The sequence below is a fragment of the Pleurodeles waltl genome, chromosome 1_1 (assembly GCF_031143425.1).
Source record: "Pleurodeles waltl isolate 20211129_DDA chromosome 1_1, aPleWal1.hap1.20221129, whole genome shotgun sequence".
Lineage (NCBI taxonomy): Eukaryota > Metazoa > Chordata > Amphibia > Caudata > Salamandridae > Pleurodeles > Pleurodeles waltl.
The window spans coordinates 188,579,132-188,597,379 of NC_090436.1; the positions used below are offsets into that span (position 1 = coordinate 188,579,132).

Consider the following 18,248-nt stretch of genomic DNA (forward strand, 5'->3'; position numbering starts at 1 on the left):
ATCTGTTGGAAGATGGTATACATCGCATTTAGGAATGCGGTACTATCGGCTCCAGGGGTGGGAAAAGCCGGATACTGGGGAGCCTGTATCAAAGGCGACCCCGACGCCGGCCTCGACGTCTGCGACGCCGGAGACAACACAAGAGGCTGCATCACCTCAATCACTGACGCCTGCCCAGGTGAAGTCGGTGACGCCGGAGAGGGCAACGGCGTCGACGGATGCAGCGTGACCGTGGGACTGACCTCCCAAGTCCTCCGGCGCCGATCCGAAGGCGACCTGGAACGAGTCTCCTTGCTTGAACGGCGCCGTGAATCTCTACGGCGCCGGGAGTCTCGATGACGCCGATGCCTTGGCGAAGAAGACTTCTTGTGATGCTTTTCTTTCTTCGACTTCGCCATAAACAACTTAGCCTCACGTTCCTTGAGGGCCTTCGGATTCATGTGCTGGCATGAATCGCAAGTTGAGACGTCGTGGTCGGAGCTCAAACACCAAAGGCAGTCGGAGTGAGGATCTGTAACTGACATCTTGCCCCCACACTCTCGACAAGGCTTGAAACCCGACTTTCTCTGCGACATTATTACTGCAGAAAAGGACTACGCAGCAAAAAATACACTGTAACCACAATAGTAACAGCTGCTCCCTCGAAGATAACCGTTTCGAATGCACGGAAAAAAGGGAACTGACGTCGGCACGTCGTCGAGGACCTCTTATTGCCTGTATGACGTCAGACGGCGTCGCGTGGGCTAGAGTGACGTCCTCGTCGACGTGCAGAAACTAGGAAGAAGATTTCCGTCGAATGCTGGCGCCATGGGAGTATTCATGAGGTGAGGAATCCACAGGTAGTTGTATCCATCAGAATGAGAGGAGCTTTTCGTCACAGTGTCTCGTTATGCTTAAAACAATTCGTTATAATTTACAGATGGTAGCCGAGCTCTCTGTGCAATCGAAATCAAGGTAAGAACATTATTTTCCATATTTACTTACTAAATAGTAGAAGGGCACGTGCCTGTGTAATCCGAGTGCGGTTGCATGGCTCGCACACGAGGCAAAGCGATTTCACAAGTACTTTTACAGAGTGAGTTTAAGCTATGGAGGTTCCCTAAATGAAAGCCAGCCTCCTCCGGCCTGTCATCTCCCACCTGGATTCGGTGACCTGATGGAGCTCTGGTCGGGTTGTTCCCTTCAGAGGCCTGGTGATGCTTCTAGTTCATCACCCGGAGATAGTGATTTATGACAAGAGAGCTTTGACCTTGGAACAAGCTGCTAAAAGCAAAATGGGATATTATACCTTCTCAGTAGGTATATACAGCCACAGGGCCGGCTTTAGGGCGGTGCGACCGCACATGGTGCTGACCTGGATTGTGGGGGCGCTGACGGTGGGGAGGGGGCTGTGTTTAGCAATAACTTACGAAACTTGCGATTTAAAAGCATCAGCCGAAAAATTGCTTGTGTGATCAGCCTTCAGGAAACAAAATGTCAAGATAAATTTTGTAATTAATATTCTTGTTAGAGGGAGAGAGATCGCAATTTCGACTCAAAATAAAGTAGCGCAGAGGGTTAATATGGCTGCTGTAAAGAACAGAACTATATTTTATGCCTATAGCTGAGTGGGTTAGTAAAGCCAGCCTTTACCTGCACATTAAAACAAATGAAATGTATGTGAAAGAGGGCTATGGAGAGACAAGGGCACTTTAGCAAGGTGGTAGTGAATGAATCCCAGGAGGTGGTAATGGGGGGGGGGGGGTGGATTGGGCTAAAAAGACTGCTGCACCGGTCGCCACCAGCGCTAAAGCCGGCCCTGTACAGCCAACAAAACACGCTTTGCCACTTCAGAAAACGCGGCACAGTAAGGCCTAGCTCAGAGGTTAGTGTTTTCTTTTTACAGACTAAACTAAAATAATTAATAATTTATAGTTTTAACATAATTCATTCCCAGACTTCCTTTAGTATCCGGTACAAACCTGGGAAAGTTAACCGCTGGGGATGCAAGTGTCGCCTCTGCTCAACTGCAGATAAAGTCGGGTCAGGATCTGAAGCTGCAACAGTCCTCATTTGCCTCAGGCCCCAAACATGTCTGTCGGACTTGTGGGATTACAGGGGCGGGTTTTACTCGGATTCAGAAAATACTGAACTGTAGCTCATTTAAGAGAGGAGTACATCTGAACTTTAGTTTGTGGACCTTTTATTAATTATAGGCTGGTCTAAAGCTATCTAGCCAGTTTGGCCACTGTCCAAGTTTTTTTTTTTTTTTTAGAATTTCTGAATGAACAGCATAATCAAGAACCAGTGAATGGCACAGTGTTTTACATTTTTCAAGAGAGGTTAAAAGCATATCATGTAGTTTCGTATGCTTCAGATGGTGGGGGTGTCCTAATAAAAACAGGAGATTTGAGTTCCACAGCCCTGTTGCGCTTCTCGAGAAGAATTGTTTTCTTGTTTAGCTTCTTGATGGCTGGCATTTTGGGAAAATGGGTGTTAGAACTCTCTAGGTTGAGTTACATTTTCACAAGCCCATTGCAAGCCTGGCGGCTACGTGTTGAATTTCTTAGAGGCGAATAAGGTGCAGCACACAATTTCCCACTAGTAGGGAATTATCATAGACCAATCTCAACAGCACAACATGAAGGTATCCTTTGCATGGCACCAAGATCTCAGAATGTACTATTTACTCACCTGCGTGGTTTTTTTTTTAAGACAGAGTAGTGTGCTTCTACTTTTTAAATGGAGGCTCAGACTAGATGACTTTTACACTTACTGCACTGTGCTTGTGGGTTTTCCGAGGAGGTCAGGGCAGTAATACTGCAGTAATTCAAAAATCAGAAATGAAAATCATATAAATAGCACAAAAAGTGGTAAACGGATATGCTTAAATCAAGCTACACCACTTGTACTTACTATGGGCACGTAAATATTTTCAAATCATCAGCACCACTGTATACGCAGACCAACCATATGCAATCAGTCTTGACACTACCCTAAAAGGAACAATCAAGCCGAAATGCCTGGCTACATTCAACTTTTTACTTTTTGCCTCTCTACTTCGCTCTCCTGCTGATGGCGGCCATGGCACTTTGAATTGGCTAGCTTATGTTAACTGATTTACTTTTCATTTTCAATTTAAGTGGCAAGAAAAGTCCAGTTAGGACTTTACAACGCTAATAGCTCTAACTCAAGCAAACGTGAGACCCACTGCATTGTAAATGCTTGTTTCTCTTGTTCGTCCCACAGAACAGGGACTAACTATGGTATCCTTATGCTTTGTCTGTTTATCTGGTGTTTTGTGCGACTATTTTCTTCTTTTATTATTGCTGGTGTTACTGCCTGCAGTCAAGTTCACTTTATCTTCCAGTGTTTACAGACTGCAGAATGCAACTTCCGATCACTGCTCTAGGCTTCCCCCATAAACAGGCTTGTAAAGACTGTTCTTTTCTCCTCACATTTGCCGAGGGCGCCCAGCATGGCTATTAACCCAGCACAGAATAAACTCTGCGGGCTGTTGCAGAGCCCTCAAAACAAGACATCACGAAGCTTGTCTCTGTAAAAGGCTTGCCAATGTATTTTAATTTTCTACGATTTTTCTTTTCAAAAGTTCGAATCTTTGGGAAAGGCAGCAGGGCATGGAAGTTATTTTTGTTCTGGGACAGAGGAATAATTCATAGGCCTTCGCATGCCACTGTTCTTAATCTTCGGTAAAACTGCTCCTCGCACAACCATGGCCCCCTCCTTCTCCTCTCCACACACAAATCACACGAGGCTTCCCCTGATCTGGCCACGTCTGCTGGCCGCAGCCAGATATCTTTTATTGTAGGCACTTGTCAGCCCATTACCTGACTGTAGTGAACAACTGCACAGTGTATGAATCCGGGCTATGAAGACGAGAACCTGCAACTGCACACACGTTTAAAGTATTTGCTGTCTGGAGACATGCGTGAAGCAGCCATCAAGAGGCACCATTATAACGCCCGCCCATACCATGAAAGCGCCCAAGGTGAGGGTATCTACTTTTCACCGGACAGTGGACAACAGGGTTTACTTCAAACGGGGAGAGGGACAAGTGACTCAAAGGGACTTAAATATTCGCTGATTTGATAAGTGACACTGCAATCTCTTTGTTTTGAAAGATAACCATGTTGTGGCATTTTATCAAGCACGGGTTTGGGATAACTTACAGATGAGCGCATTGCTATCTTAAGCACATTTAAGTATCCGGCGTTAGTGCTGTTTTCTGCCAGTGGGGTAACGAAGGCCCCGCGGTGCGGAGGGGGCATCTCCAGGGCCCCCCTCAGCACAGTACACTGCACGGGGCGGCAGGGCCCTGACTGGATCCGGGAGGGAGGGGGTTGTGGGCGCTCTCAAGGTACTTTTGGTAGCCCCCCCCTTGAAGTTTCATTCCGCACGGTTTTCTGCCTTCTTCACCCCTAAAAATCCTCTTACGGGAAAAGTGTGGTGTGCCGTGCACTGCAGACGAACTATCACAGTACACGTGCCTCCGAATATGTTAACGCGTAAACATCAAATCACAGCTGGGTGCTTCAGAGCTCGTTACAAAAGTATTCCATATATAACTCACTGATTTGGGCCCATAATTAAATGTCAACAAATGTAATGCTTTTGTCTTCATTTTAGAGTGTGCGATGGAGTAAACATGATATGAAAGTCTTTGCAAATGTTTAAGGATTCCATGCAAATAGTATCATAAAGTCATCAGTGTTCCTGGAGACGGTGTAAACATTACCTAAGCCCACTGCAGATGTCTAGGAAATGGGTAGCATCTTTAGTCAATAACTGGGCATGTTCATGGAAGCTTGTTTGTTTAGAAGGCCCACGGCTCAACACCAGCGATGCCAGCTGCTTCCAAAGCAAGCAATGCCTGCTGCTCCCATGGTCACCCTTGGCCACCATTAATCATGCGGAAAGAATGTCCGCTTGTGCTCTTCTTATATACCACCGCTCTGGGTAGTCTCAGATGGGCATGGCTGCCTTCCCTGCTCTCTTTGGCCATATAAATAGTTTCTCCTTCACGTTAAATCTTTTCTACAGGCGTGGTCATGTACAGCAAGCAATATTCAATACTCTATTTCAATAGAGGTCGGTACAGTTCCACAGAGAAACAACTTTAAAAAGCCTGGGACTTTCGAAGGGGATTAAGAGTTAGGACAACTATGAAAAAGCTGGGGACTATGTCAATCGTTCAAGTTCTGCAAGAGGAGTCGCTGTTTCATGGAGGTGCACCTGAGATTACTGTGATACACGCTGCCAGTCTACGGTCCTCCCTAAAACTTTGATGCACAAGGCACCCTCCGTGTGCTGCCACAATTTTTTCCAAATGCTACTCTAGCCTTTGTGCTTAAAGCGGGTCTGTAGGGACTATGGTGACATGATGGCACTTTATAAGGCATATATGAAACACTTCACAAGGGGGGTTTCAAACTTGGCCAAGTGTGGAGAGCTACTTCCTATGTATGTTTATGTGATATTACACTCCACACACATACATTGACACACACATTCTAGCGCACACAACACATTTTCTACAGCAAATGACAAAGTAACAAAACATGTACAAATAAAATTGGTTGTTACACACATGAATGAATGCTTTGCTTCGGCTTCCTCTTTATTTCCATTATTATTGCATTACCTCCTGTTATCTTCCTCTTCCCAGTCCTTACTTATAAGACTGTTGCCTTGGTGGGTAGACCATGATTCTCTCTTTATTTTTTTAAACAAAATATACATTGTAGCCCGCCTATGCCCCACTCCAATCCAAAACAAGCTACCCCACTTCAGTCTGCCCCGTTCCAATCCAAAACGATATGCCCCACTCCAATGCAAAACACTCTGCCCCTCTCTGATCTAAGAAAATCTGCCGCACTCCCATGGAAAAAAATCTGCCCCAATAAAATCCAAAATAATCTGCCCCACTACAGTCCAATCCAGCCCAATGCAAACCACCCTATTCCAATCTAAAACAGTCTGTGCCACTCCAACTTGGCTTACTCTAATACAAAACAATCTGCCACACTCTGATCCAAATCAACCTTCCCCACTCCAAACAATCTGCCCCACTCTGATCCAAATCAACCTTCCCCACTCCAAACAATCTGCCTCACTAGAATCCAAAACATTCTGTACCACACCAATCTCCTCCACTCCAATCCAAAACAATCTGCCCCACTCTATTCTGCCCACTTCAATCCAAACAATCTGCCTCATTTCAATAAAAAAAACAATCTGCCACACTCCATTCCAAAACAACCTGCTTCACTTCAATCAAAAGCAAGCTGCCCCATTTCAATCAAAAGCAAGCTGCCCCATTTCAATCAAAAGCAATATGCCCCACTCCAATCCAAAACAATCTGCCCCACTACAATACACAACGTGCCCCAGTCCAATCCTGCACCATATTTGAGCAAAACCCTATCCCAAAATTTTACGTCATGGAAATTTCCCACAGGTTAAATCACGCATTAAGGCACCCTCTAATCATCAATTAGGAAAATAAAACAAGCTCAAATAAGTAAAGCCCACTCAGTTATTCTTTAAAATATAGCTTACCTCCTTCAATTGGCTGTATCATGTATCACAACAGCTACTATGCAGTGCTTACATTGTAATGTATGAGGGATCTCTTGTTCATTTAACCCTCACTCTTGAATTTATTCCCCCCCTTGGATTAATTTAAGAGAGAAAGCAATTTTTTTTGTGGGTTTTTTTTTTCCACCGCAGCTCACGTTTCACGAAATTCTTTAGTCAAGACTCCAAATGCCAGCATGATCTATTGGCTTTGTCTGTGTTTTTTTTTTTTTATAACAAGCTAGTTTTACATTTCCAGTGTTCATTAAAAAGCACAGAAGCCCAACCTTGGCCGTGTGCTGTTCACCAGTGGCACATGAAGTAACACTATGGGGGTCATTCTGACCCTGGCGGTAATTACCGCCATAGCGGAGGTCGGCGGTAGCACCGCCAACAGGCTGGCGGTGCACCGCTGGGCATTCTGACCGCGGCGGTTCAGCCGCGGCCAGAAACGGAAAGTCGGCGGTGTCCCGCCGACTTTCCGCTGCCCTTGAGAATCCTCCATGGCGGCGGAGCGCGCTCCGCCGCCATGGGGATTCTGACACCCCCTACCGCCATCCAGTTCCTGGCGGTTCTCCCGCCGGGAACAGGATGGCGGTAGGGGGTGCCGCGGGGCCCCTGGGGGCCCCTGCAGTGCCCATGCCAATGGCATGGGCACTGCAGGGGCCCCCGTAAGAGGGCCCCAAAAAGAATTTCAGTGTCTGCCTAGCAGACACTGAAATTCGCGACGGGTGCAACTGCACCCGTCGCACCTTCCCACACCGCCGGCTCAATTCTGAGCCGGCGTCCTCGTGGGAAGGGTGTTTCCCGCTGGGCTGGCGGGCGGACTTTCGGCGGTCGCCCGCCAGCCCAGTGGGAAAGCCAGAATGACCGCCGCGGTCTTTTGACCGTGGAGCGGTCTTTCGGCGGGAACCGCGTGGCGGGCGGCGACCGCCGTCCGCCGCGGTCAGAATGACCCCCTATATGTTGTAACACCCAGGATAATGTGCTGCATGGCTAAATTCTTATAAGGTCCCAAAGGCGAGACCTACTGGCTATGCCAGTCTTTGTTTTTGGGTCTCATTGGGAAGGCACAGCTTAAACACCTAAGGCACAAGAAAGTCTCCACCAGTGCTTTGGCACAGCCATGTCACTTAGAGAGAACAGTCATGAATGGAAATACTTTAACCAGTCAGAACCACTAATCACTATATAGGAGGCATTCCATTCCACCATTTTTTATTTAAGTCCACTTGCCTTCACAAATAGGGTACAACTACTTATAAATCAGTCTTGGCCCATTAAGGGAATGAAATGTCACACACAAAACACATATACATGCATCCAGTTTCAGAAAGACCAATATAAATGCAGTGGATTCTCACAGTCGCGCAGGTATTTCAAACACATTGTAAATTGTATCCTTATCAAGTTTAGCAATATTTCACTGAATACTAGGAACAGGCAGAGTAATTTTATTCTTTTTTTAAACATGTAATTAAGAAAGCACACAAACTGCAAGTCATGGCTAATGGAGAACTGTACAACTGTACAGCACACTCCAACTGTACATTAAAGAAACAATGCCCTTCTCCTTTTCAACTGTAAAACGTTTAATAAAAGCTATATACACAAAAAAAAATATATATATAAGATATATGTGTGTTAGAAATTCAACAACAAAAATTAATTAACCCAACACGAAGTTAGCTAGTGGAGAATCACAGCGTGGAGCCCAACTAAAACAATAAATACCTAAGAAAGGCAAGCTGTAAGGTACAGCAATAATTAGTGAGACAACAGATGAACTAGCTGTCCTGCCAACCCCAGTCACTGCTCAAGAAAAGAAACAGACCTCAAACACAAAGGCCGTGAAGCTTAAGCAGAAATACTTCCGCCTTACCTGCGAAAATGAAACACAGAATCAGCCTACCAAGACCTCTTATAAGCTGCACTCCCTTGCCAGGCACAAAACTGATGTAGGAGGCTGGCCTGGTTTGTAGTGGGTACCAAAGATACCTGCACCTTATACCAGATCCAGTTATCCCTTATTAGTGAAATGTAGTCAGCGTCTAGCAGCCAGGCTGTCTAGGGGTAGCTGAGCAGCCAAGGCTGACCAAGGAGACAAGCAAAGCTCTTGCCAATACCACTGTAGTCACACAGTACTCACCTACAAGAAAGAAAATACTCAGTGTTACAAAAATAAAGGTACTTTATTTTTAGTGACACAATGCCAAAAATACCTTAGAGACTATACTCCCTTAGGAGGTAAGTAATATGCACAGTATATACACTAGAATGCAGAAATTGCTGTAAAAACAGTTAGAAAACAGTGCAAATAGTGAAAATCACAATAGGTTGCAATGGCCCTACGGGGAACACAAACCATATACTAAAATAGTGGAATACGAAAGTCAGTTTCCCACCTAGGCAAGTGTAGTGTTTAGAGGGATGCTGGGAGTGTAAGAAAACACCAAAGGTAAGTAATAGAACCCACCCCAGAGCCCAGGAAAACAGGAGTAAATCACAGTAAGTTTCCTGAAACACACAAGAAGTTGTGATAGAAGATTATGCAAGAACCAGAAGAGACTGCAAGACAACAACAATGGATTCCTGGACCTGAAGACCTGCGGAAGAAGAGGACCAAGTCCAAGAAGCACTGAAGAGTGCAGGGAGAACAGGAACCCCTGCTAACATGGATGAAGGTGCAAAAGAAGACACACCGGTGAAAAGACAAAGCCGGTTATGCACCCAAGAGGACAGATGCAGGTTCCTGATCTGCGCAGAAGATGTCTCACGCCGGATTACTGATTGAAGTCTGATTTACGTCACTGGATTCCGCCAACAAGCCTTGGCACACGCAAAGCTCACGGTTAGCGGAAAATGGCACTGCCCGGGATCAGGCAGGACCTGGTGGCTTCTACCCAGGAGGTGGAAACAGAGGGGGGTCTCGGCAACTCAGAGCCCTTAGAAGACCAGGCAGTGTGCACAGGAGTCCCACGCAGCACAACACAAAGGGATCTCACGCCCCGGGAGAACCACTCAGGAAGCTGTGCTTCACAGGATGGAGTGCTGGGGGCCTAAGCTGTGCTGTGCACGAAGAACGTCTTGGAAGGTCGCACACAAGCCTTGGCAACTGCAAGTCACGCGGTGCACGGGGGTACTGTTTTACTTGGAAAGGCAAGCTCTTACCTCCACCAAAATTGGAAAGCTAGACCTTGGGACTGTTGGGGTCACTTTAGTCCACAACCTCTGTTGCTGGATCCACGCTCGTCATCTGGAGAGGGGACCCACACCATCAGTCATCGCTGTAGAGAGGTGCCTGCTGAAGCAGGGAAGTGACTCCATCAACCCACAGGAGATTCCTTCGGTTCTTCTGGTGTAGGCTGAAGACAGGCAGTCCTCGGAGGATGCACGATGTGGAAACAGTTGCAGTTGCTGGGAAGATACAATGTTGCAGAAGTTGTCTTGGCTTCTTTGTTTCAGTTTGTAGAGCTCCTGGAGGGATCAGCTGCAGCTCCGTTGGTAGAACATGAAGTAAAAGACGCAGAGCATTCCTGCTGGAGTCTTGCAATCCGAATCTGAGGAAACTCACAGGAGAGAGAGAGACCCTGAATAGCCCTGAAAGGGGGATTATTCAGCTACACAGGTAAGCACCTATCAGGGGAGGGCTCGGACGTCACCTACTGGCACTGGCCACTCAGATACTCCCAGAGTGCCCCATCACCTTGAAATCCAAGGTGGCAAAACCCAGGGACCCTCTGGAGGAGCTCTGGGCACCACCCCTGGGGTGTGAGGGACAAGGGAGTGGTCACTTCCTGCGCCAGAGCAGGGGCTGGGGTCCCTGAACCAGTGTAGACTGGATTATGCAAGGAGGGCACCATCTGTGCCCTGCAAAGCATTTCCAGAGACACTGGAAGCCTACCCCCTCCCATGCCTGTAACACCTATTTCCAAAGGGAGAGGTGCACCACAGTCAAACACTGAAAAACAGGTCAAAAATGGGGGTAACCATGTGTGATGGGTTCTTTGGGTTTTGTTAATGGAAGAAGCAGAAATGACTATAACCTGGGTTATTTTCCTGGACTAATTTATTTGAAGTGGTGTATCAGACAAAAAAAAATCTTAGTTCATTGTCTCCCTATAGTCTATCTCTTTCTCTCTCTCTCTGATTGTTTTTATCCTTTTGTATTTTTGGTTATTGGGTTTCCTCTATTTGTTGTTTCTATTAATCCCCCGTCTTCTTCTCTTCTTCTTAGGTTTATCTCATCCGGAGTTCAGCTTCCAGATTGGCGGGGCCATGCGGGAAGAGAGAACCATGGAAAGAAAAGGTAAGTGGATCTCGTTTGTTTTCATTGTCTTTTTGTAGAAAATAATAAGAGTGGGGAAGGAGTGGTCAAAATAGGGTGAGGAGAGGAAGGGAAAAATAAAATATATCCCATGTGAATATTGGAGGGACCCCGTATAGTCACCGTATAGTGTGCGCATATGAATCAATTTCTTAAAGCACAGCAGTGCTTTTCGTGCAAACCCAGGTGTACAGGAATTTCCCCTTCTGCAGCTCCTCTTCTCACAAGTTATTTCTCCCGCCTCCCCACTTCCACCAAAATCCCTTAGTACTGTGAATCTATGAAGGCACCTGCATGAGCCACGTCCCTCCAGGGACGGGGCTGGGTTCTTCGTTCTGCCCCGCGCTGGTCTCATCACAACGCGCCTCGGGTTCCTCGTTCTGCACAGCGTTTTCTGTTCCTCTTCCGTTCTCCTGCCCTCCGGCGTCTTCTTTTCTGTCTCCCGATGCGTCCGCCCTCTCCTCCTGCTCCGTCGCGGCCTTTCAGTCTCTGAGGTATTCCCTTCTGTCACTCTTCCCATCACTGGCATCTCATCCTCTTTATCTCCTTCCACCCTTGAGCCTTCTTATGCCGCTATATCTTCGGTATCCCGGATATCCGGGATTCCAAAAACAATCCTGTCATCTTTTCCCTCGCTGGGACCCCTGGGGTACAATAACATCGGCCCTATTTCACTATTTTGTGACAGGGTTGCTGCAACCCTTATACAACATGCTAGAAAGAGGCTACTTTATCACAAATTGAGCTTTGAAAATGTTACCATGTTATTAGTACACGTATTCTCTTAATGAACAAGCCATTCATAATCCAGTGTTTAATATGTATGAGGAATCCAAGTCAGAACGTTGCTGCTCTATAGGGAGGACCATAAGTTCTAATAGCCATTACATTTTGTAGGAACGCCTTAGTTTCTTATCAAACACTCAACAAGATATTTATATAAGATGGAGCGATCACCAAACGTGTCGGTTTTATTTTACCTACTGCAACCTTCAGTTATGAATCAATAATCCTTACAGGTTAAACTAATATAGCTTTTATGTATTCCTCCATTTGAGACTGCTTGCAGTTTAAAGCAATGGCATTTCTCTCATATACAGCAGCTCACTGAGCACGACTTTTCGTGTACCTAAAAGAGAGCAGGAATAAACTATTTCTGATTTTTAACACCATAACTGTGACTGGTTTATAAATATGTTAAATAAATTACCTGCACCAATAAAGGATTTCCTCTGCTACAGAACGGAAAAAAACAACTTCCCTGGAGGTTGGAGATGCTCTCCCCATATTTGAAGATGTGACTGCTTAACGTTTGGTATTTCTGGACCACTAAGCACATTCCGAGAAACATCACCATTAGACATTAGACTCTCCATCTCGAGAGGCCCAGTTCGCTTTTAGGCACTGGGTCCTAGATTTGAGGGTGGGAACTTAACTGGTCAAAGTTATTATTAGTCATATGGAGCACTTACATAGCACATATATTGCTATTTCTATTTTTTTTTTTTTTTTTTTTTTTTTTAAGAGAAGACCTTGTCAGTGCTGAAACAGGTAGAACAATTGATGCACCAAATCAAATTATTATCTTCAAGGGCATAAATATAAACTTCCATTCAGCAAAGGCACCAATAACAACCTATATATAGGACTAGGATAAGTCATTCTTTTACCTTGTGCTCACTCAAGACTCAGGCTGGCCTCATGTAAAACATTAATATAATCTGCTCCAAACTGCCACGCAATCTGCTTCGTGGCATAAAGCCACATGTTCTGCTACAAGGGAATTCTGGTAAGAAGTCACAAGCTCAACTCACAAAGATGGCTGTCAGAAGTCGGACTATCTTCAGCATACTATCAATTGAGGATTAAGAAAAGTAAATTACCCTGAAACAAAGAGGACAAAAACCACTTAAAAAGACGGTTTGGTCCTTTACAGTCCTCATTTCAAGGAAACCAGCAGGGTTTCTTCCAGGTACGCCAATAACTCTAGCAAAGTAACATGTGCCTATGATCCATTTGTGTACACAAATGAATTGATATTTCTTGGTTAAACAAAGGGTGTTGTTTTATGAAAATGTCCAACGGTAAAGCGAAGTAACAGTGAATTGGATGCTTAGAATGGAGGCACAAAAACATGGCACATAGTTAAGGTAAATTAAATTCACATATATAACAAACTGTATTTATCTTATTTGATCATAAGTTTGTATGTGTTTAAAACAAACCATAATGAACTTCAATAAAAAGTATTATTTAAACGCATACATTTTTAAAATTGATAAGAAACATAACAAATTTACATACACACTGAATGTTTAGGATTCATCAAAATACTAATACTGTGGAACCTTTCTATTCATATTCTATAAAATTTGTGAGGTATGGCATTAGGTATATCTACAATTATCAGGAAAATAAACGGTCACTGAAAAATCCGGCATCAATAATAATAAATACTTGCCTAACAGGTACAGGCCATATTTAAATTAAGTCCTTTGCCCCTTGACTTCATCTTGTAGAAATTACCCGATTTTAAATGAATGTGTGCATGAATCTGACACACTAACATGATGTTCCGGCAGTCATAATCTTGGCTTAGCCTGGTAAGAACACTTGAGGTAGCGAGGAAAACCTCGGTCACACAAAGCTAACCCAGTGTTCCTGCAATTCATGGACCCACGTAAAGTTACGATCCATGAGAGACTGTGAAATGGCCACAAGATCAAAGAAGAGATAACACAAATAAATAGTTACCTGGTAACAAGAAAATATCCGTGGACTTTTCAGCTGGTTCCTTGTCATTTCTGCTGATCTCCTAGCGAAACAAGGAGGAAGGAAAATACAAGTTAACTACAGTGAAAGACCTGCTTCAGTTGTACAGGTTCACAGAAACAGGTGTCACTTAATACAGCACACAAAACATATTTCACATTTACTTGCAGTATAAATGTGTATTAATAAAGGATAAGCAAAGGTATTAAACAAATAATAATATTAGTATTCACACCAAACAAGAGCCAATGTCACCACTAAGAGCATCCTCTTAGATGTGGATTTCATATGGACATTTGCAATCACTGAGCCTTTGCCAACCATACATCAACAACACCTCTTTGTGGAGGAAGGTTTGAGGCATCTCCTCGTGAAATTTCCTGCACAAACCAGCTGTTTATAAATGAAAAATATGGATCTGACAAATTAAAAAGATCCAATTTAAATTTTAAGATCCAGTTCTCTGCAGTTTCCTTCTCATTATCATTGATACCTGAGAATTGCACTTAGAGATTCGAAGGCAGTGCACATCAGGGACTTTTGTCAAAGACAATGGAGCAGTGGTGTTCTTTTTGGAAGAAACTGATTTAAGTAATTAATAAAGATAACAAAAAATATATGTTATCTGTTGAAAATGTGTAGAGATGCCAGTTCTACCTATTTATCTGTAGGAAAGAGTGCCTCCTCCGCTGCATCCACTTCTCCTACCAAAAACCAGTCGCTCACCACCACCGCACACAACCCCCGACGCAACTGGAGCAAAATATCAACAGATCAACTGATCTCCACTCTCGCCCGGGCCCCACCCCCTGGGACTCCAGACCCCAACTTAACCACCACCAACCTGCATCGCTGGATAGAAGATTGCGCCAACACCCTCGCACCGCTCAAAAAAACCCCAAACACCTCCCACAGAATCAAGGCCAGCTGGTTCACCCCAGAACTACAGGAATCCAAACGGCTATGTCGCAGAATGGAAAAAACCTGGCACCTTGACCCTACCAACTCCAACCACATTGCTTTCAAGGATGCCCTACGCAAACATCACCAACTGATCCGCACCACCAAAAGGACCCACTTCAAAAATCGCATCTACGCCAACGCTCACAACAGTAAAGAGCTCTTCGGCATAGTCAATGAGCTCTCCACCCCCAGGACTAGCTCCAACGAACCCCTGCCATCACAGGAGTTCTGCAACTCACTGGCAACCCACTTCCGTCGAAAGATAGAAGAAATCCACAATAGCTTCAAACCCCAGACTCACCAGCTGACTACAAACACCCAAGAACCCAAAGCTCCCAGCAACACTCACCTCATCCACACCTGGACCCCCATCAACATAGAGGTCACGCCACCACCAAGGCCTCCATCCACTCCGAACACCATAACTTCAATAAGGCAAAAATCATCATCGCCCCCCACCTCTGCAAAACCATCAACAGCTCCTTCGAGTCAGCTACCTTCCCAGAAAGATGGAAGCACGCAGAAATCAACGCCCTGCTAAAGAAACCAAAGGCAGACCCAGACGACCCCAAGAACTACCGGCCGATCTCCCTCCTCCCCTTCCCAGCCAAGGTCATCGAAAAAATTGTAAACAGCCAACTATCCCGGTTCCTGGAAGACAGCAAGGTACTCGACACCTCCCAATCAGGATTCCGCAGAAACCACAGCACTGAGACTGCACTCATTGCTGCACAGACGACATTAGGACCATGCTCGACGAAGGAGAAACAGCAGCAGCACTCATCCTCCTGGGCCTCTCCGCAGCTTTCGACACAGTATGTCATCACACTCTCCGCACACGCCTACACAACGCTGGAATCCGTGACAAGGCACTCGACTTGATCTCGTCATTTCTCTCAGGCAGAACCCAGAGAGTCCGCCTCCCACCGTTCCTGTCAGAAGCTTCCAGAATCATCTGTGGCGTTCCCCAAGGATCTTCGCTCAGCCCCACGCTCTTCAACGTTTACATGCCCCCCCTCGCCAACATCCCATGACCCCACCACATCAACATAGTTTCCTACGCAGACGACACTCAGCTCATCCTCTCCCTCACGAAAGACCCTACAACCGCAAAGAACAACCTCCACAACGGACTTCATGCCATCGCCAGCTGGATGGAATCAAGTCACCTCAAGTTAAACACAGACAAGACAGAAATGATCATCTTTGGCACCAACCCCTCAACTTGGAATGACTCCTGGTGGCCCACCTCCCTAGGAACCGCGCCCTCACCCACCACCCACGCACGCAACCTAGGCTTCATTTTGGACTCCACACTCAGCATGTCAATGCCATCTCCTCTTCCTGCTACAACACTCTCCGCATGCTCTGCAAAATCTTCAAGTGGATTCCCGTCGAAACCAGGAAAACTGTCACCCACGCCCTGGTCAGCAGCCGATTGGACTACGGAAATGCCCTATATGCAGGAATAACAACCAAACTCCTAACAAAACTGCAAATAATCCAGAACGCATCCACCCGCCTCATTCTGGACATCCCACGCCGTGACCACATTTCCCCCCCACCTCAGAGACATTCACTGGCTACCAGTGTCAAAGAGGATCACCTTCAAACTCCTCATCCACGCACACAAGGCCCTCCCCAACACAGGCCCAGCCTACCTCAACTACAGACTCATCTTCCACACCCCCACCTGCAATCTTCGCTCCGCCAGCCTCGCCCTCGCCTCCATCCCCCGCATCGGCCGCCCCACCACCGGAGGAAGATCCTTCTCTCACCTAGCCGCCAAGACCTGGAACTCCCTACCGCTCCACCTTCGCCAGACCCAAGACCTCTTGACATTCAGGAAACGCCTCAAGACATGGCTCTACGACCAGTAGCTCACCCCCAGCGCCTTGAGACCCTAACGGGTGATTAGTGCGCTCTATAAATCCTTGACTGATTGATTGATTGAATGGAGGAAAGACTGAGATTCTAGTTTTGAAAGAAGCAGAATTCGTGTCCTTGAAACTAATATGGATTGGGATGCCACCCTAAATGACAAGAAATGTGGTCTTCTTTGACACTCATCTTCAAGTCAATGTGAGAATCGAGCACATTAAGCTGTAGTCACATTATCGCCCCACAACATCTGTCACTCCTTCATATCAACTACTCGGAAGAGATTCATGGTCAATTCATGCTTGGCCATTACAACGTCATTCCAGTATGTGTACAAGTCTAGACAACTACATAAGTGAGTTAGGAATCTGCACACCAGACAAACAATGTGCAATCAAGATTCTATAACATGGAGGGCAAATCCATGGGAACCCATGACCACAGGCTGTAAAATGCCATCAATCCAAGACTGAGGGCAGTGTCCAACCATGTGCCCTTTAATCAACTCATTTCCAAAAATAACCTGGCTATGTCTGAATAATTTCAAAGAAGGACTACCAAACCTCAACCCTTATTAGTTAATAAATTTCCTTACTACTTTTCACACAATCTCTCTAATGATCTGACATGAGTAACAGCTGAAGTGCAGAACTTAACAAAAGTTTCAAATAAATGAACATGTTGCTTTTGACTTTGCTCTAACTACACAATTAAATTTCAAACCTTCAGTTAATCATAAAATCGAATGTTATATTTAATTTAGCACTTTAGCATTAAATACTTAATTCAAGATTCCATTCATGATTTACTATGAAGCTTTGGATCTATCCTCGCCCATACCTCATCAATCACTGAAGAAAATGATTTGGTTATTAAATATATCATGGTGTGGAATGGGCATAAACACAATACTTCACAAAGAATTTCGCAGCCTGGAGGATCACTTGCAAAATGCCTCAGACCCCACAACATTCACTGTAAGAAGACCCTACAGCCCCTCTGTGCGCTAAAATGAAGCGCTGTTTCCTGGCCTCTAACAGCAACCTAGCTTCAGTTTGTGTTATGCCATACCATTATGTACAAGGTCTAGAAATCACTTGTATATCCGATGCAAATGTAATCACACTCCTTTAGCATCCGTTTTGCTGTAGCTCCAGACTTTTACAAACCCAAGTAAAGCGGTCAGTTCGGCAAAAGAGCAGGGCTGCAATAATCTAAATATGATGGGGGCAGTACTGCTCTTCTGGTACAGTGCACACTTGGTGTTTAACCACAAATTGTTATTGGAGAGAAGGCTAAATAACTGCGCGTGGGCTAGAAAATACATTTTAGAGTAGTTCTTTTTAAAACCACCTTTGAAAAGACCAAATTTAAAAAATAGAGCTGGGTATACAATAACGGGAAGAAAATAATCAAACCGCAAGCAAGGTAGAGTGAGCAGCAGTCAGACTGTAGGAAACCGGCCTGGGGAATGATGACCAACTCCCGTGAGCGAACACCGCCCAGCTCGATGGAGTCAGACTGCAGGAAGCCGGCCTGGGGAATGACAACCAACTCTCCTGAGCGAACACGGCCCAGCTCCATGGACTCAGACTGCAGGAAGCCTGCCTGGGGAATGATGAACCACTCTCTCGTGAGTGAACACCGTCCAGCTCAATGGAGTCAGACTGCAGGAAGCCTGCCTGGGGAATGATGAACCATTCTCTCGTGAGTGAACACCGTCCAGATC

General features: G+C 45.5%; 1 protein-coding gene across 2 annotated transcripts in view; it reads right to left on the bottom strand.

The window, feature by feature from the left end:
* The window catches only part of MTMR12 (myotubularin related protein 12), a 598,822-nt gene that overhangs the window by 464,588 nt on the left and 115,986 nt on the right, over nucleotides 1-18,248 (bottom strand). For both annotated transcript variants that reach the window (XM_069220461.1, XM_069220466.1), the window contains exon 2: nucleotides 13,658-13,718. In XM_069220461.1, coding sequence (XP_069076562.1) covers nucleotides 13,658-13,718 — 61 coding nt within the window. The remainder of the gene's footprint in view (nucleotides 1-13,657; nucleotides 13,719-18,248) is intronic.